Source organism: Trachinotus anak, unplaced genomic scaffold (genome assembly GCF_046630095.1).
Source record: "Trachinotus anak isolate AG129_WGS33_773 ecotype Australia unplaced genomic scaffold, CSIRO_AGI_Tana_v1 ptg000005l, whole genome shotgun sequence".
NCBI classification, from domain to species: Eukaryota; Metazoa; Chordata; class Actinopteri; order Carangiformes; family Carangidae; genus Trachinotus; species Trachinotus anak.
Window position 1 is genome coordinate 18,550,198 of NW_027273856.1, and position 20,665 is coordinate 18,570,862.

At 41.7% G+C, this 20,665-nt stretch overlaps 1 protein-coding gene across 8 annotated transcripts in view; it reads right to left on the reverse strand.

Annotated features, from left to right (window-relative positions):
* LOC139621818 (neurexin-3b) overlaps positions 1 to 20,665 on the reverse strand; it is a 290,171-nt gene that overhangs the window by 204,703 nt on the left and 64,803 nt on the right. For 4 of the 8 annotated variants that reach the window (XR_011691090.1, XM_071478688.1, XM_071478686.1 and 1 more), the window contains exons 5-8: positions 16,406 to 16,707; positions 14,861 to 14,905; positions 13,047 to 13,208; positions 112 to 550 (exon numbers count right to left, since the gene is read on the reverse strand). Coding sequence is in view for 7 of the 8 variants with exons in the window: in XM_071478688.1 (XP_071334789.1) it covers positions 112 to 550; positions 13,047 to 13,208; positions 14,861 to 14,905; positions 16,406 to 16,707 (948 nt within the window). In the remaining variant the exon portion in view is untranslated. The remainder of the gene's footprint in view (positions 1 to 111; positions 551 to 13,046; positions 13,209 to 14,860; positions 14,906 to 16,405; positions 16,708 to 20,665) is intronic. The other 4 variants (XM_071478691.1, XM_071478689.1, XM_071478690.1 and 1 more) reach the window with 1 other exon arrangement.

A 20,665-nucleotide genomic window follows, 5' to 3' on the forward strand; every position in this document is an offset into this window, starting at 1 on the left:
TACGTAATTGCACAACATACATGAAGTTTTAGTTACAACTGCTTCAAAAAGAGAAAATAGAAATCTGAAATTTCCTTTGTTTTCCTTCTTCCCTTTCCCATCCATCCTTACCTGAGCGACCATCTCTCTGGATGTCCACATGATGCCAGGCACCATCATTGACCTTAGCCTGTGTGGCCTTGACCTTGATGGTCCCAGAGCCCATATCCAGCAGCAGGTACAGCCCTCCATCCAGCAGCTCCACCGCGAAGAAGTCAACCTTGTTGTTCTTCTGGCCCCTAGCATCCCGTCGGTCCTGGGGCTTACCATGGGTGAAGAGTATCAGCCCGTTGGGTTCGGAGGTGCGGAAGTCGAAGGAGATGGAGCCCACACGTTTGGTGTTCCATTTTGGCAAAGCCAGGTAGGAGTCAGGGGTCTCGAAGTTGATGGGGTCAAGGGTGGGGACATTTTCACACTTGAAGACGATGTCGCCCTGGAGCTTCATCTTGGGGTCTGAAATGCGAGCAAGGCGGGACAGCTCCAAGCGGATATCGTTGTTCTTGTACACCACCTGGGGAAGAAATACAAGAGTTGGAGGCTTCTCATATATGCAACAAATACATGACATGCATGAAAGTTGAAAGATGATGATCATACCACGGTGCATATTGTTTTTGTTTTTTTGGTTGTTCACCATTTGCCGCTGTAGGGGGTAAATTGCCACTGCAGTAATGGATGAAAAATATTTATTTCTATGTGAATGAACTGAATACCATTGCAAAACTGTAATATTGTAGCATCATACTCTGGTTATATTATATATTGCTGGTTGGAGGACAGAAGGATCAATACTAATAACTCATATTTTAAGGTGTGTGTGGCCCACTTTGTTTCTCAATCATTTTCTATTTCAACTTCAATTTATGTGCAATGAAAAGGAGATTGTACACAAATCCATGACTATATTATTTGATTGAACAGCTGCCGACTGGATCAAATGTGAGAAGCAATGGCTAAATTATCGGTGAGTCATCCTCTGTAATGTTAAAAAAGAGCAGGCTTCATGAATTTAGGGTGAACCCCCACAGGGGCATCTGTGACCCTGTGAGAATATACCCAATATCATACTTATTTACCCACAATAAATTTAGCTCAACCCTCTAATCCATAAAAGTAGAACGCAGTCCCACATTACAGTCAAATACAACAAATTACCACAGAAAAAGAGAGCAGAATATTGTCAATTGGAATCCATTGAGGCAGAAAATTAGTGTTTTTTCTTAGTTTTTTTCTTTTCTGGGGAGGAAGACGGGCCTTTTCTGGTATATAGGGCAGTGTGTGCACAGGAAACAGCAACAGTGTTAGAGGGAGCACAGCTGTCAGCAAACAGATTTTTACTGCTGTGGGATTACAGATAATCCTAGAAGATTTGACAGTAAATCAACACAGGTGACCCAAGCGCTGAGGAGGACTGACGAGACGGGGGGAAAGAAAGGGAAAAAAACAACCAAAAAAAACAAAAACAAGGGGAGACTGGTGGGAATAAGGGCAGCAGAAAGGAATGAAACTGCATGAGAAAGAAAATATGTCAGGAGGCAAGTAGAGAAAAAGAGAGGGAGAGATCTCGAAGATTAAATGTGCCAGTGGCTTTCAAAATAAACCTGTGTGTATGTTTGTGTGTATGTGTACATCTATGTGCAGTACAAACACAGCGATGCAGCTGTCAATGCGGTTAACGACCACACTTAATCTCCCGAACATGTCACACAACAAAATACTTACCACACACTTTGTCGAGCACTTAATCTACTGGTAATGCACCATGCAGTACTAATGAAGTTAATTTTATCTTAAACACAGTAAAGCTAGGCAACCAGCAATGACTGCATGAACAGTGAGCTACATTAGAGACAAGGGTTGCAACTACTGATTATTTTTTATTATCGATAAATCTGTTGATTATTTTCTCAATTAATCACCCCCCCCCCAAAGGTAGTGAATGTAAATATTAATCAGAGCACTTGTCTAATAATTATTATGACACAGCCTTTGGGTAAAAAAACAACATTAATGTACCACATTTCTTTGACCCAGTAATTAATTAGTGATTATATCTAATGGAATTAGGTTTAAGATTAAAATCATTAAACTCCGTGATTTCTTGTGTTGTTATCAGAAGAAATGTATCATTTAATAAAAACTGGAAACACACTTCAACACTATTGAAGTGGCATCTCTACCAGAAACCAAGCGAGTGGCCAGCTAGCAAGAAATAAAGGGTGGCAGCTCACCATATAGGCAGCTCGCTCAGTCTTTACCGGTTCACGGTCAGTCCTTTGTTGGCAAGCCAGTCAGAATGTGATCGAAGCATGAGCAATTAAATGACATTTATAAGTAAAACTGATTTTATGGAGCAGAGGCCGATGGCTTTTATTTTCTGTTTCCTTCCTTAGCTTAAGTTTAGTGTTGGAACAAACTGCACTAAACTCAAAGTTAAAATATTAAGCTTTTGTAGATTATAACCTTCACTGTAATGGCATTTGATAATTCTGTTTTTGTCATGTATAGAGGCTGTACAGAATTTCTTGGTAAAAGTGCTCAGTAGGTGAAATCTGGCTTGTCTCCCTTCTCCAATGCAGATTTGTGTATAAAATGTCAGGAAATTGTAAAAAAAAAAAAAAAAAAAATCATAATAATATCATCATGATTTACTCATTTATAATTTACATAATGTCTCAAAAGAGTAAATCAAATAAAAGTCAAAACCACAAAGATTTCCAGACAAATATAAGCAAGATCTTCTTATAATTGAGAACCAGAAACAACAGAGAGTTTTGGGTATTTCTGCTTCAGAAATTACTTAAACAATGAATCAATTATGAAAACAGTTTCAAATTAATTTTCTGTAGTTAATTAACCGATTAATTGTTTCAGCTCTACAAGGACATGTCCAGCAGTAAGTCAAGCTTCAAGTAGCTGCCACAGTGTTTGGCGAGGCTGAGGATGCTAGCACTTCTTATGGCTTGAGGATAAAATTCTGTTTATTCTTTGTGTTTGCATGCGATTATCAGCCAGGTATGATCTGGCTCTGTTATCATTCAGAGTGTGAGTGCGAGTTTCCCAAACAGCTGCCACCTTCAATGCACATTCTGAAAATGTGATAAACATCAAATGAAAAACGGGGATGATTTTGAAAATGATATTTCACAGAAGTGTTCCAGCTGCCCTGTAGCTCAACCACCATTACTGACTGTCTGAAACGCTGATGTTTTCTACGGAAACCAAATACCTTGCATTCCATTTTCAGCAAGCTTTTAGACTACTCTTGGGCAAGAGAACAAACTGAATATTACATGAAAAGAGACAGAGAGAAGAAAAATATGCTTTAATGCTGCTCATTTGCAATGGCAAATTTTTTATTTATTTATTTATTTTTTCTAATATCACTGTGATGGCCACTGTGCATTTCTTAGATGTAAACTGCTAAAATTCGCCCAAGTTCCAAGGCTCTCTGTCTCTGTCTTTGAGACATATTGAATAGTTTTCCTAGACAGGGACAGAATAATTATCCTCTGTGATTCCCTCACAACACAAGGTCTCCATCAGAGCTACAACAGGCTCTTCTTTTACCCTGAAAACCACAATTTCTCTGCCAGACTCGTGAAGTCCTTGCTCTCTATCTTAGTTTTCTTGACAGTCGAAAGTCTTTACAAACTCTCCCAGGCACTGCAATGTTATTCCAGGACGTACTAATCTTACAATCAACTATCTCCGATCTGTTTGGGGATTATGATTTTGTCTGTTCTGCTGCAGGCTGATCAATAAGGTAATCGAAATGATGTTATAAAAGAGGAACTGACTACTGCTGAACGGCTATGTGTACCTCATCTTCTCCTTTGTTATGGCTGTGCTTTGCTAGGCTATCCTTCGGTCTATCAACAGCCTTATGGGACCCATTCATAATGCACGCACAGGGGACAGTAACGACTCCATAAAGCCAAGATCCTCCATCTCTGCTCCAGGATGGTGTATTGATCGGGCCCTGGTAAGGCTACATGGAGCGGGGCGAGGGAAGGGCAGGTGGGTGGAAGCGCACTGTGTGTATGTGTGCGCACAGATACAGTCTCCTCCCTAATCTACTTCAGATCAGTGCTCATGTCCTCTTGGCCACGGCCACAGCTGCTGTCAGCTGCTGATTTAGCCCTGGTGTTAATGAAGAAGCAGAGTAATTCCACTGAAGTGGACACACACAAGGTGCTCCTGAAGCATCTCGATTTGCTCAAACACACGCACGCTAGAAAAAAAAGACATGCAAATACATTCAGTTGTATGTGCAAATACACAAATGTAACCGCACAGACAGGAACACATACAATACTGTATCTCTTCGGGGTCAGATCAATGTAAAGTAAATATTATAACTGGATGAAGGACAGACCTGATGAATCCTTAGTGAGAATATTCAGTAATCATTACCAGGATCAATATGAAGCTATTTACCATATTATAATAACTGGGATGTAACAGAGCACCAGTATTAGAGTGAGATGCTTTCCCACATACTTTAGTTTTAGTGCCTGGGTTCTGGGATATCCAGTGCTGAGACCAGTATAATGGAAGTGAATGAAATTTGATTTTGTTTTCCCAAACATATTGAACATTTCAAAAAGAAACAGAAACAATACTGGGAGCACGAGAAATTAAATTCCATTCACCTCTACTATATTGTAGTGCAGTTTCAGCGGTGGAAAATTTAAACCTCAGGCTATCTTGGCACATAAAGCCGAAACTCTCTATATCACTAGATACCACAAGAGAGGCAAGAGGGAGATGTTAGTTCAGGCAGATGTTCACTGCAACACAGAGAATGTCCTCTCAAACACACACACACACACACACACACACACACACACACACACACACACACACACACAACGAGGTGGTCCACTGTGAAGTTGCTCATACCCTCCCTGCAAACTTTTACCTCTGCAATTAAACCCCTCCTTCCTCACAGCATTCATGTAGCATCTAGCGTCTAGTTCTAAGTTTCCACCTCCGTCACTTCCTGCTCCCAGCTCAATAAATCTGTCTCATCAGCTGTCAGCCTAAAATACAACAGTCAAACATGGCACGTTCACTGCAGCTATAAGATTAACTGCTGCACTCTTAGATTCAGTACAACAGCAGCAGGTGCTTTAGTTCAGTCACCACTAATCATAACTACAAATGTTAATTCTGAAATCAATTAGTTAATTTCCCTCCTTTTCTGAGGTCCTAAACCACACATCCCTGTCATATACTCATGCACATACATGTGCTGTTATCTGCTACTATTGCTTCTGAGCCTTCGGTGCACCACAGCACTCCCCCTCTCCTCCATGTCTGTCCTCCTGGATCTTGACTGGCTCAGCACCAGAGAACACATCCGGAGTCTATAAGTGCACTAACTTCCACTCTCATGAACCAAAACAAACAAAATATGAAACATTAGAGCTGTAGCCACGGTTTGTATCAGAACTAACAATTAATTTAATCTCAGGTTGGTCCTGTCTGAAAAACTGTGGGCCATTAGCAAACCTCAGAATGCCTCTGTATTGACAGATAGAAATGGAAGCAAGGGTTTCTGTTACAGAGATATTCTATTGACTTCTAATCATCACCTCTACTGCATTCATAAGCGACTGCTACTGTTTGCTCGATGAGTGATGGGTGCTGGTGGTGTTAGCTTGAGCTGCTGTTTTTTAGCTGTCCACCATAGATTAATCTTGTCCATCAATGTGTTTCTTTGATCTCAGCCACTCAATTGGTTGAAAGAAGACCTTGTGACATATTTCAGAAGGGAAATACTCCTCAGGTGCTCAAGTGCCTTGTAGCTTTTTAGTTTTGTACATTTTCTTTATGATCTTATTTGTTTTTAGGTGGGCCTACTTAAGTACTTTGAATTATTTTCTATTTATGAACTGAATATAAACTATATCAAAGAAAATTAATCTCATAATTCACATTACATTTTAAGGCCTGATTGTAATATGTTAGATGGTAACATTGGTGCCACATAAATCAGAGAAAAAAAAACAAAAAACATAAAAGCAAATGGGGGCACCAGTAAGTAGACCAGAAGTGTGCTCATGTATTGATTCACAGCCATGAGCTCCCACCACTGCTTTTAGGCTTCTCCTATTGGTTAGAAGAGCAAAGCTTGCTCAAAAACAAAGCATATTTCAACTAAAAAAATATTACAAAAAAAATTGCATACTGTAGCTTTAAACAAACAAGATATAATATAGGGTGGTTTTTCATTTTTGGGCAGAGCGAGGCTAGCTGTCTTATGCTAAGTTAAGCCAATTGCTTCTTGCCACATACAGATACGAGACTGGTATCAATCTTCTCATCTCACTCTCAGGAAGGAAGCAGAGTATTGCCAAAAGTCAACAAACGTAGAATGCAAGCCAACATTGGTTCAGGAATGTCCTGATATTCTAGCAAATACAGTATAGTATATGATTAGGTCAGTGTGTGATGGGGAAATTGGCTTTATCACTGTAAAGTTCCTGTAGAAAGTTAGTGTGAGATCATCTTATAAGTAGTATAATACAGCACAGTGCTGACAGCAGAGAGATAGCACTTACTGCGAGTCAGAATCATGAAAAGGTAATGGTTTCAAAAAGTGAAGATAATGAGTTATACTCTCTGTTTTAGCAGTGCTCTTTAAAAAAAAGTATGATTTACCAAAAAGTTCTAATTTTGTCAACAGTAAAAACAACATTCATCTCATACACTATCAGTTATCATAGGTGTAATTGTGCTCCTTGGGTCGGTGACTCTACAATTCAAAAATATAAGGTTTACAATTACCCACAACTTTGGATACAAATTTGTGCATAAAGTGTCGCCTAAAGCAAAATCCTGTGAACGAATGATGTTTATCAGTGTCGCAGCTTAGCCTGTAGGGGGGTGGGGGTGAAAGGTGAAGGCATTTCATTAAAGTCTGAGGTTTAAAGTCATCCATCACTGTTTGGCTTCTGAAGGGACATAAAAAAAAAGTAAAATAATTAAAAGGACAGGGTGACATTTGCATTTGTATTGGAGGGGAAAACAAGCACTGCCTGAACATAGTGTGGTGACTAACAAAACTGATGACGATAAATGTTCCTCTAAAATGCCAAATATTGGTCCCCTGCCCTCTCTCTGCTTCTTCTCACTTACTCATCATTCTCTTGATCTCTGTCCATATTAGTGTTTTTTTGTTCCTATCTCTCACCTGCTGACAATCACCTCACCTGCACCTGTCTTCTCCATCCTATCACTCCCCCTTTTTTTTTTCAAACGCTCCCACCTTCAATACTTGCTTCCCTGCTTGTTACTTGTCATCATCCCCCCATTCTTTCACCTCCTGCATGTACTTCCTCCTCTCTCAGCAGAGATGACAGCGCATGCCCCGGCCGCCCCCACATTCTGATACAAGTTGCCACAACACAGCTCCAGTGCCGCCACGGGTGCCCCGTGACACCAGAAGGAGGGGCTGCGTGGCGTGAGAGCTGACGGGGGCGGTGCAGAACACACTGACTACGTGATCCTGCAAAAAAAAAAAAAAAAAAAATCAGGCTGACCGGAGAGTGAGCGGCTGCCCACTGGCCCCTCGGTCTTGTGACACAGCGCAGTCCACATGGCAAAACACGAGCATGGGCGGAGCCTGTTTGTGTGTGTTGTGTTTGGATGACATCCCATTTAGCCTAAGGGGTCAGAATGAACGCAGTGAGGACTGAAGGAGGGAGGGGTTGTGATGGCAACACTCAGCATCTCTTTTGTTGTCAGACAGAAGAGAAAGGGAGGTATTCTCTTGCTGTAGCAACACATGCCCCCATCAGCTTGTTCATCAGCTCTAAGTGATGCACTTTTTTTTTTTTTTAATCCCATAGGGAACAGAGACTAACATGCAACAACATTCCTGCTGCTGTAGCATTTGAAGTGCTCTAGCCAGACATTTATGCACGCAGTCAAACAGAAATACTGATGCACTCTGATCCAAGCAAAGGGCCAAACTCAACTGAATCACTCCATCATTACCTGAGGATACTGAATCCAAAGAAAGAGGTGGAGGAGGTAGGAAGGAATAAATATGATGTAGGAGAGCATGAGTGAGGCAGAGAGACAAGAGATGCTGCATAAAGAGTTCATGTGGTGTGAGCGTGCATGCAAATGCACACACAAAATCCACAGAAAAACTCAACTTGGGCTTAATGGCATGATCAAAGAGATATTGTGAATGAAGGGAGATCACATGGTCGGTCATTTCCATGGTCCTGGGTAGCAGATGGCATCATGCCTGCTTAATGGAGCAAAGCATGATGAACAGTTGAGGACCACACAATACTATCGCTACTCAACCACATGGTGAATCACCTCCATGATTCTGTCCACAGAGCGCTCTCTCTCTCAAGGGCCAACTCATGCTGAGTCACACGCGTTCGGATAATATGGGAAACACAGGGAAGACACGACTCCCTCAGCATCACGGCCCATGATGAAATATGCAGTCTTTACATGAACGCATTTGCCTCTTTAAAGCTGCAATAGTCAATATTTTTATATGAACAATGAATCACATAACTGTGCCAAGTGAAAAAGAGTCACTCCTGTTGACTAACTTACAATTGGTCTTTACTCCTTCCAAATTAGTTAAATGGTAACTAGCAGTGTTGACAACTTGGTGCCTTTGTCACTCGATTTACCAACTTTTCAGACCCCATTAGTGACTTTTTGTCAAAGAAGCACCGAGGAACAAATCTAGCACCTTTTTGAACAAACCTTATCTTCTTTCTGTGGAGGAGTTGTCAGTACTGCCCCATGTGTGCAAGGTGGGGCTTTCCCTCCACAGGCACCCCTCTCTATGCTGACGGCATGACAGCTGAGAAAAATGACCTTCTACTCTTCTCTCTGAGTAATCATTTTACAAGTAAATGTAGCCAAAATCACAGCATGGCCATTTTCTTTCACTTATGGTGATTTTGACAGATGACGTCATGGCAGTAAAAGCGGTGCAGACCAGCAGCTTGGAAGTGACTGCTAGTTAACACGCAGTCTTGATGGGCTGCATCTCAGTCAATATTTCACACTTGCTCCACTGTCTGACAACAGAAATAGAAAAACATGTAAATGAGAAGAGCTTTATAGGGAATTTGTCCGCATTAAAATGCTGTATATGTGAGCAGAGAGAGTAGGAGAGAAGCAAACAGATGAGGAGCTGAAACCAGCTGACACCAGGCAGAATGATAATACTACACAGTCCAACAATATACTAGGTTTTGGCCTGGTCTTGTGGACTGTTTGATTCTTCTTAGTGTTGTGCAAATGGATTATGGAGGTTAGATTTAGATGAAAAAGAGTTCGTTTAGCAAATGTGAAACCTTGAGAAAAAAAGAACAACTGTCCCTGGCTTTCCATGCTTTCAGTAAATACTGATGCATCTGTCTTCGTTTTTGATCCCAGTAGATGCAGACAATGGTGCCAGCACCAGCATTTTCACAGGCTCGATTGCAAAGCGAATTAAAGTGTTTTGCTAACACGCTAACTTTAACACTATAGGAATGGCTAACCTGGCTGAGTGGACAAAAGCTGTGTAATAGATTTATTCACATGGAGTGTGTCATATTTGCCTACACTGGAGGATGAGTGAGGAGGCTCAGGCGAGGATTTGTTTAGCCCTTGTGTGGGCATTTGCTGCATCAACATATAGAACAGAATCAGTTACAATACCTCGTCAAACAATGTTCTTCATCCTACTGCTTGGTATCAACTAAACCATTAGTGGGGGAGTCAAATTTAAGCAATTAAATACATCTACTGTATATTTACAATTTATATAATTCTCTATTTACAGATTGATAATTAATTACTCAGCTAAAAACTGATGCAATTATTAGCTTTGGGGAAAAGCTGCAATCATCGAAGTGTGTCCACCTCCCTTAAACACAGGAAGTCTGACAACCACAATTCAGCAGAAGTAACAATGGTAAGAACTTCACCTTGCTTTGATGCTGCAGATGTGTTAGCAGTGTTTAGAGCATACATAAAGCTATATACACCTGGCAGGCCTCCTCGCAGCACTGGCCCAGCTGCTCATTTATGTTTCATGCTCTGTGTTGGACTGGCTACCATGGCTGTCAAGAGCTGCAAATCAACAAATCCTCCCATGTTGCAAAAGCACAATCATAAATACACAAATGGCATGAAACAACACCAGAAGGAGGAGTAGATCCATCACAGGGCGTATAATATTCCTTCTTGCCGCACACCAGGTGGCTTTTAATGTATTTGTTCAGCTTCGACTTTGATGATACAAAGAAGGAGCATCTTATCCTTGTTTTAGAAGCTCCCCCTCCTTTCTGTTGTGTATCAATTTGGCACTTTTTGTGCTAATTTGTAAACTGGGAACCACAGACTTGAAGCAAACAATCAAATGAGCCAGTTTTCATAAAAGACAACACATGCTGGGTGTTAATGACAATCGCATGCAGAGTGAAGCCAAAGCTCAGGATATGTTAACTATTTATTTATGGAGACTCAGGTAAAAGTCCAGGCATGGCTGGGTCAGTGCTAAAAAATGCATGTCTGCATATACACCATGTGTCTGCGGTGTTAGAGAGAAAAAGACAAAGTGTCATGGCAGCTTGAGGATGGATGAGGGGATGCATTAGCCAATGTGGTAATGACTGGAGGAACAGGAGCCTGAGCCACTCAGTTGAAACATAAAACAATGCAGACAAGGTGACTTTCTCTAAGCCATCACCAAAGTGTGCTTATGTGTGTGCGTACACACACGCACGCCCTCAAAACAGAACAAAGTAAGAGTGCATTGTGGTTTGATGGAAGCTAACTTGGCTAAATAAATGGGATGTTGGAAAGTGTTAGACTGAAGTTGGCAGCGAATCACTAGACTTTACTGGCTCTTATCAAAATTGAGTAGGTTGTGATGGAAGTAAAATAAAAAAAAACTGTCAAAATGAGAGGGTGGAATACAGCCAGATAAAGTGAGATAAAGTGGTGTATTATCCCTATAGTACATTTAAAAATGTCATGAAGGCTGTTGAAATAACACAAAAACAAATATGGATTTCTATAGTCATGCGTGCCTGAGTTAAAGTAAACTTTCTGAGTGTACAATGTTGTTTTGATTGTGGAATAAGGTAAAAACACAAACCAATGGACAGTATTTGGTGGTGGTAATTTTTGCACACACACTTGCACACTTTTTTGCAACTAGACCATCAACAAACCTTAGATTATAAATAGATTACCAACACTGTTTGAAGGAGTAAGTGGTTACAAATCGCTGACTCTATGGTCTATTCACTTTTTTCTAAGGGAAGCCACTGAGTCACTGTATAAATGCCCTTGGTCCATACATCAATAAGTGACTGACTTCAGTTCAGTAGTAATATCACAACAAAACCAGTCCTATACAATCACTCTTTACAGTGTCAATAGCTGAGCAGCTAGCTGTTCGCGAGTTATCACATCTTGATTTTCTTCTGTGGCTTTCACACTTTTAATTAGATTTTAATTAAGAAGTAATGTTTTGTGTTTCGTCAACTGGTGTCTCACAGGTCAACAGTGAGCTGCGATGCTCAAGCGTACCCCTGTTGGTTAGCGATTGATCTCTGAGTTTACACCTGTATTTGATGTGCCAAATTAATATGTGAACTAAGATGTTCTGTTTCCATGTTTGAGAAAAACAAAGACGTATTTTTCTTCTCAAGCTCGTGGCAGAAGTCACCGTGAGCTTGTCATTGAGTTTAGTCAAAATAGCTTCAAAACTTTGTCGACTGTCTGTGAGAAGAGGGTGTTTTAAATAGAGCTAAACTCAGCTCTATGCTTAAGTGTTGAAACAGAAGGCTTTTCATTGGTTGACATCTGATCCAAGCTAGAAACTTCCACCAGTTTCTCAGCAGGATTAAAACACAGAGGATCATGGTCAAATCTTCTCATTATACGTGATCTGTCTATTGAGTATGAAGAAGATCTTGCAGTAGCAAGACCTGAGTTTTAGAGGCAGGCCTAAATTTTTATGTCCTCCTGCTATAACTGTTGCGACTACATATCACCGCCGCTGTTAAGTACAGTTCACATTTCAGCCTGCAAAGCTGCAGCAGCCTCTGCCAGGGCTGTTTGCCTGTGTCTGCTGGCTGTGGTTGCCAGGGCTGTTTATCCTGTCCCAGTATGAGATGACGTTCTGTTAGAGCAGAAGAGCTGCTGTATCTGTATCTGCCTCAACAGCAAATTATGGCAGCGCCGCAATCATCTGAGGCACATTAGACCAGTAGCTTCACACTGCAGTTCATGCACAAGGACATAGATAGAAGGAAAAACATAATGCTCTTCCTGGGACTGCTGCTAAACTGAAGAAATCAATGCAGCCTTTTTTTTTTTTTTTTTTTTTTAACACCACTCTGAAGAGTCACCAGTCCTCCCTTTATTATCATTACTTGCTACAGAATAATAAGTAATGGTGAGCAAAATGTAAATAACAGGGCACTTGATATATTTTTTTTCTATTCACAAGCTCAAAGAGCCAGCAGATGCATTATGAATGTCCCGAAACAATAGCCCCTTTTTTCGTATTTCATCATAAGCAAATATTTCTTTCAGATTGCCGCCCCATTGGGAGGTGTCTTAGTGGCACTCTCGAGCTGATGCTGCAAATTACATATGACAGAAGCAATTTTGGGATATTTTCTCACACAAACTGCAGTAAGTGTTATGAATTAGATTAAGCAAGGGAATATTGAAAGTCTGATACTTCTTCTGCCAGCTCAGCGGCTTTAATTGATAATGCAATTGTGTTTTTCTCCCCGTTTCCTTCCTTCCAGGGAAAAGTGAGCTGATTATTATTTTTGTCCATATCTTAAAACAGCTGCTCTGGCTGAGTAAATATTAAGGAAGCAGTTGCATGAATGACAAGAGCAGTAAATAGAAATTTGATGCAAATGCGGATATAATATCGGCGATGAACAAACCACGTAGTCGTGCACCTGTTCTCTGTCTGTATTCATTTGAGTCCCTCCTACCTCTCTGAGGCAGCCCATGAAGTTGTTGCTAACTGGAGATCCAGGCAGGTCCGCAGTGCTGGGGCTCCCGCCCACGTAGAAGAAATCGTCAGAGCCCAGCATGGTGTAGTCTTCCTGGGTGTAGCCAGTGGTGGTGAGGATGCCATCGACGGAGATTGTCACCTGTTGAGGGGTAACACATAGCCAAAGCCAAGCCATTACACTCTGGTATTTGATCCATGCTCTGTATAGAACACACCTCCCTCCTTTGTCTGCATTCGAAATGAGCTATTTGAACTTTTCTTTAGGTTCCAGACTGTAGGTTGGTTTCTTATTTAACCTTTTTTTTCATTGAATCGTTTGGTACCTTGAAGCGATTGTTTTGGACCAGACAGTGTTTGGATTTTGTTAATGGATTTTTTGCCATAGGATTCACAGGACAGGTAAAGAAAATATGGCACAGGCATATTTTCTTTATCTTTGATGGGAGTAAGAGAATGGATCCGAGGTTTGGTTCTGAAACTTCAGGTTGGGGAAGGGTTAGTACAATGTTCAAACCAAGGACAAATTGATTGCACTTGTCTTAGGTTTCGGGATTTATCCGGTAACTGCAGACACACACATATACAGTACACACATATGTGAACACACACAAGCACACAGACGTGCGCACGCACGCCGACACTCGCACACACGTTCGTTCTCTCACTGTCAGTCTCACGTTCTCCCCTCTCTCGCACACATCTACATCTATATATCCACACACATGCAAAACAAAGGGAGGCTTCTCACACCACATCAATGTGCAAACCAAGGTCATCACTGTTAGAAGGCAAATTAAACACACTTAATTGGACATGTAAGGGAGTAAGTGGATCAATGGTGCCATACAAAGCTGGAGCAGGCCACACAGGGTGCAGAGACTCATGCACAATCAAGACCAAAGCCCATATTCAAACATGCTCTCGGAATAGCTGATGCTGATCTGTGATCAGGTTTAGCTCAGGTGTCATGGTTATAATTTCAATGTCACTGGACCAGACCGATAATCCTAGATCAGTATGCTTATTCTTAGAAATGTTATGCATATGGGCCCAGGTGTGAGGGTGATCAAGGTTAGCCAAAACACACAAACATCACTTTCACCAGCATGCTACAAAAACACACACAGGGAGGGCAGAGTGAGTGACACAGTGATAGGTGGAGGATGAGTGAATGGATTAGAGTGTTAGTGGTTATTTTGGGTGACAGGTTTGAGGTTTGATGAGTTTGGGAGGTGAGAGGTCAATGAGGTGTGGGCATGCCATGCGCCATAGTGAGTTGGAAACAACTGTCAGAGCTCCCGCAATGAAAGTTAAGGGTTGCCATTTTTTGGTAGTTTCTCTTTTAGGGCTCGGTGTCGAGGTCACCATCATTGGGATTGTGGTAAGCTTCTGTCAGTTCTGGACGACAGTCCTCACAAAAAATGGGGACTTTTTGTGTGAAAAAAATAAAATAAAAAGTAAGTTGCCCTGACAAAAGGCAAAGAAGTCAATTTTTTTTTTTTAAAAACTTGTTGTAAATCTGCAGTAATGTGGAAGAAACAAAGAGAAAAAAGTAAAAGCCAAAGTGAAAAAAAAACAGGATGGGGGATTGTGGGGTAAAGAAGGAGGTTGTTGGCAGGTCAGGGAGGAAATTGAGAAGAAGCGAAGAAAGAATTGCCTGGTAATACAAACCCATCTCCTCATTTTTTGATAAGAGTGTCTAGGATGGAACTCAAAGAGAACGAATAAAAGAAGAGAGGGGGAGGGGACACACGGCAAACCCAAAAAAAAGACAATAAGAATGATATCTACCAGACAATGTAGTTTGTTTACCATAGCGTGTCCAATGCCTGATTGCTTTCCAGAAAAAGGGGAAGAAAGGAAATCAAAAGAATAGTGAACAAAAAAGGTTGTTAATAAGGATGGACAGAAAACAAAAACCCAAAGCAACGATGAAGAATTAGGATGTTAGTTAGTACATTAGTTGGTTAGATACTGGTTAGTAGTAAAAAAACTCATGGATGAGTTAGTGTTGTGGTGAGTAAACACTACATGATTTGTCAGAGATTCGCTGCAGTAAAAATATGCCTTCGTGTCATCCTAGCCAAATTTTCCTACATCAGAGTCCTGCAAGAAAAAACAAAGAAAGACAAGTACTGTAAGGTGTGGGACTTTCGGATAAAAATTTGTGTAGGATGACTGCAAACCCAACAAAACCTGTAGTGTTTTCTTTCACCCGCAGTCTAACAAAGTGAGCCTTTCATAGAGGAAAGAAAATGATAGTGAAAGAAAGACAGATCTGTAGGAAGAAAGAAAGGAGAAAGCAAGGCAAGCTCTTGGCTCTTAGCTTCTAACCCTCTAAACTGTGTGTTATCCTGTTGGGATTTTCAGCTGTAACTATTTACTAACCTGTGGGGCAAAAGCTCACTGTCAAGGAGGGTCAGGAAATCGGCACTTACTTGTTGTGCTGCTCTGAGAGCAACACTAAATGCTGTCTCACCTTGCAGACAAACTAAAGGTCTGCCAAGACAACGAACAACTCCACGCTTTGGAGCTAGCACTACCTCCACACGGCACTGGGTTCATTATTTTACATCTCTGTTCTGCAGCCTCAACGCTGATAACAGACTAGCTCCACCCAACAGCAATAAAAGCTCATTTTAACTTACTTTAAGAAAATGGCAAACAGTATCCCTCAAATAACAAATTCTGCTTATGCACAGCCAATGCACATCTTTGATGGAAACGTATCTCTGTCTTTAAAAAGCATCATGATCATCTGAGCTATAAATACTGCATTAATAGATGGCTCAAAGGCAAACACTGTGTGCCTGGCTTGAAAGTGAACGTCTACTTTCTACATAAAGCATAAAAACTGTTTATGAAAGCAAGGAGACAGCAACAGCGCCTGGTAGAAGTGTCAACTTAGGTGAGTGTGAAGCAAAATAGAAATATCAGAAAGCTTTAATTTGAGGACAAGTTGAGTGCGCTGATAAACAGGAGAGAAGAAGACACCCAGCATAACAGTACCTTTGCTAAGCTATCGCTCACATGCTGAAGAACTGCTCTGCTTTTTTTTTAACCTGCTCATTTAGAAGAAGAAAAAAATAAACAATGAAATTACATGAGAAATAATTTCATGTAAGTATAAAGACAACTGAAAAATCATGAGATCTATTTCAATAATGTTTCTGAACCGTGGCGATGGAATGACAACCAATCAGAACAAGGTGACATTCTTAATGCCAGCTGTCTCTCAAAAGCTCTTGGAAGCAGCTAATCTAGAGCAAAAAAAAAACAAAAAAAAAAACATCCACCTGTCTCCAAACTCCGTCCATCACTGCTACCCCCGATTACCTGTCTCAGGTTGCGTGTCACTTTGATGTCATGCCAGGCGTTGTCATTGAATTTTCCATTGACTGGCTCCACGATGGCCTCGAAGGCCCCGGAGCCCAGATTGATGACGAGCGACACTGCCCCATCTTTTAGTGCCAGGTTGACATAGTCGGCGGACTTCCCCGTGTGGAGGAGGAGGCCGTTGCGTTGCCAGGTTTTGAAGGACAGCGTGATCTCGTCGCTGCTGCTCTGGATGGGGTTCTGCGACAGGTCGTAGCAGAAGTACTCCGAGCCGCGGAAGGTGGCCACGTTCTCCTCCCTCGCTGGAATGACAGAGGAGAGACCCAAAACTGTTACTTTAAGGTGCGATAAACATCCACCACATTTAGCAAGTGAGCAGCGCTCTGCAAATGGTTCACAATGTGTTCTTCAAATATAGACTTTATGCATCATGAAGACAGTTATTCTTCCATTTTTATTGTTAAATCTTTTATGCAGCAGACAAGCTTAGCATCCGTGTTGGTGCCTGCATCAATCAAGAGGCAGCCCCAGTAAATATGAGAACTTCTGCATGCTGCAGAGAAGGTTACATCAAGCAAACACTCTCTCTCTCTCTCTCTCTCTCTCACACACACACACACACACACACACACAATGCTCTGCTCACAATAATTACAGCTATGATAATCCCATCATTCAGTTCAGATCATAAAATCCTATCTGTACGACCGTGGGTTTAGGTTTCGCATACAGCCTCTAGACAGACAGACTACTTATGATGGAACACTATTCCCCGCTAATGGTGCGCATAAATCAAACTTAGTCTGATTCTACAGTTTTATATCACTCGGTTGTTGCAAAGTGACTTCCTGAGCCCATTTTTTAGATCAACACGGAGAGTAAGGTGAGACAGCTCGAGACAGAGAGGGAGTGCTGCGCCGGGGGAAAGCGAAGCCTCTACGAGAAAGGAGTGGATCAGAGGAGTTGTGTTTCATTATGATCTGTGATGAAATAATTGACCCGTCACCTGCTTCCTCTTAAAAGGTGGTTTGGCCAGCTTCTCTAAGAACACAGTGTTTGGGGCAGCATCTTTCAGAAACTGCAACTTTCAGAACACGTCCAGCCAACAGACCAAACCAGCCGACCACTGTGGCACTCGGTAGCAGGTAACTACATCATTACCTGCCAACAGTGCCATTTCCAGCATGTCGTTTCATTTCCTCTCCATCCTGCATTTTCATCTGTGTGCTCACGGAGAAAACACGAGAGCCACGAGTGACAGGAGAAAAAGCACAAGCGGGAAGTCAGACGAGAAAAAGAAAGAGAAAGAGAGAGAGAGAGAGAGCACAAGGGCTGCAGGCTGTAAAGCTTCAGACTGTTGTTTTGGATCAGGCTATATGTAAACATGAGGGAGCAGTGTTGTAGTGCTGGCAGAAAGCTGCAGTAGGAGGAAAAAAAAAAGCGAATACAGAGAGAGAAACAAAAGGAAAGAGGACTGAGGCCGCGGGATGATGGGGTGCTGATTCCGGTCATGGAGAAATTCTCCCCTCGGCATCAAACTCATGTCTTTGCGCAACACAGAGATGAGAGGAAATAGTACGGGAGGCAACAAAGGCCCCGTGAAAGCCCTCATCCATGTGCCAGAGGAATAAATAGAAACCCATTATTACCAGAGAGACAGAGCAACACAGGGAGGCAGCAGAATATACATTCCAGAATCAAAAATCCTTTCCATCTCCTCTGATTTCATGCATTTGATCTAAGAAATTACACCGGCATTCACTGTGTGGAGAAGCCCGTCGATTGTATATCCATATAAAATTGTTCTCGCACAATTGTCTCAGACATCAAACGCAAAATGATAGTTCTGTAGTAGTAGTGGGGAAAAACAATAAGTGGTGTGGCAGTTCCATCAATTCTGCCAGCAATGTTTTTTTCCAAAGAAATACTCTTTCTGATGATTAATAAAATATTGATTTATATATCCACAGTGTGGTTTCATCAGTACCTATAATGAAATGGGTTTCTAGCTCCTTGCCCCAGTTGGCTTTATTGTACATCTGGACTGGGCCCATACCCTTGGGGGTCCTCGAGCATGAGAGAAAGCTTGAAACGTTTGGCACTGACCCATGTTCTGTAGAAACTCTACACACACGGGTGGGCCCTCTGTAACGTCTCTGCCTGCAGGCCCCTTGCATATGCCTGATGGCAAATGTGAGTAGAAGGCTGACTGTCTTTGCAAGACTGATAAAATTAATTCCTTTCATTTTTTTTTTCAAGGCATGATCCAAGTGACATCTTTGAAATCATTCAAACTTGTTTATTAAACAAACTGGCATCACTTAAAAAGCAGACTTGATTTAAAATGCTAAAACCACACCACAAAGGAAGCAGCCTTTGTGTCTATATCTATATCTTTAATTTTAGGCATGCAGCATGGCAATCGTTCAGATCCACTGCATACACCTGATCTCATCTGCTCTCACCCGTCCTATGGTAGTACAGTTATTGTCAAGGCAACTCCTCTAATCTAACCAGCATGCTCTAATTAGTTTGTCTATCTGACGATTCCTGCTCACAACATTATTTAAAAGGTGCAAAGTGCAAACACAGCCATTAGTGGCTGTTTACTAAGTGCTGGATGATGCGTGAAATGTATGATGGAGTTAAGGAGCAGCGACCTGTTGACCAGTGTCACAGAGGTTTTGTCAGTGCAATAGTTTCTTTTCCAGCCTCACTAAAGCCAGTGCCACAGCTCAGGGAAGGCAGTGACAGTCAGTCCAACACTTTGGTCCATGTCACAATAACTACTAAAAAGATTGCTGTTAAGATTTTGCACAGACAATCAAACTGACTTTTGCCATTTTTTACTAGTAGGCTTTTGGTCTTGTTGAAGATGAATAAATCCTTTTAAAACTGTATGTTCATTGGAAAATAAATAGCACCAAATCTCCCCCTTTCCTGCTTAACTTGTATTGTGCAATATTATGTCTAAAAATGTATCATATATTATATTTTATCCATAAAAGGTTACCCATTTATGGTATGTTTGACTGTTCCTATATGTATTAATTATAATGATGTAATTATAAAGTTGCTGTGCAGCTGTAAAGACTATCAGTATGACATTGCTCCTATGAATAATAGAGAGAGCAAATTGATATAATGCAATATTTGTGCACCTCAGCAATATTAAACCCATGGTAAGTATATACGGATCCATAAAAACCAGGGGAAATGTATTGCCTGTTGAGACATGTCCTGCACAGATCTGTGGCTTTCATATCGATCATATCGCAGGGTCATTTTCCCTTATTTTCGCCATAGTCATCAATATTCCATTTGCGTGCTGCCTGGCCCATGCACTGGGGGCTGGGGTTCGATTTCAAAATCCACTGGAAGCAATTAGCTCCTTCATTACCATCTCCCATTTTCTTCCGTTTTCCTCCCCTCCACCACACACACCCATGCTGCCTGAGCTCGCTCTCCAGTCTGACCCCACGGGGCCTTCGAGTGGAGAGTGCTGTCACCTTACAGAGCTCCGGTGCACAACCTTCAACCTCCTTAAGATCACTGCAGGATAATAATCACTGCAGGTGGCAAAAGACTTAAAATACATAAAGGGAAATCAGATGAGTTTAATGATAGGATTAGAGACAGGAGGTATTGTGATTATCGAGGCAAAATACTGCCTTTAGCTGGAGAGGCTACCGCTGCAAAGGCCATAAGCCTCACTGCTTACCAAGGCTAGCTGGGCGCTCGTGCTAGTCCCAGGGAGACTTCTGTGCTGACATCCAACACATCAAATGCATGTTTGCACTACATTTGCAGATAAACAAGCCTGAAGTTCCAGGCCTAAACATAGAAAGCTAAGTTGCGCTTTTAGCCGTTGATGTTTGTGTGACACCCTCGGGAACCGAAGCCATTCAAGGCTGTGGTGTCATCCCACACAATGCATTTAACAAAATCCATCCAAGTGCTTCATCACATCCTCGCTCTCACATTCTGTCTTTTCACTTCTCTTTCCCTAAAGTGAGAAATCAGCATCATTTTTCTAATAACAGCTAAAGCAGCATGGTTAGCCTGACGCACCCAAACATGAACAATGTGCTCCACTGCTTCCTGACAGGAGGCTAATGCTAACCATGGTACTGCGTGGCTTAAAGCTCACGGTGAGCCTCGTGTGTCAAATGAATCTGGAGCATCAGGGGTGATGTCTCTCTTCAAAGGCAGGCCACACTGTCAGACAGGCTTATGCTGAGGGGAGATTTGGTACAATGT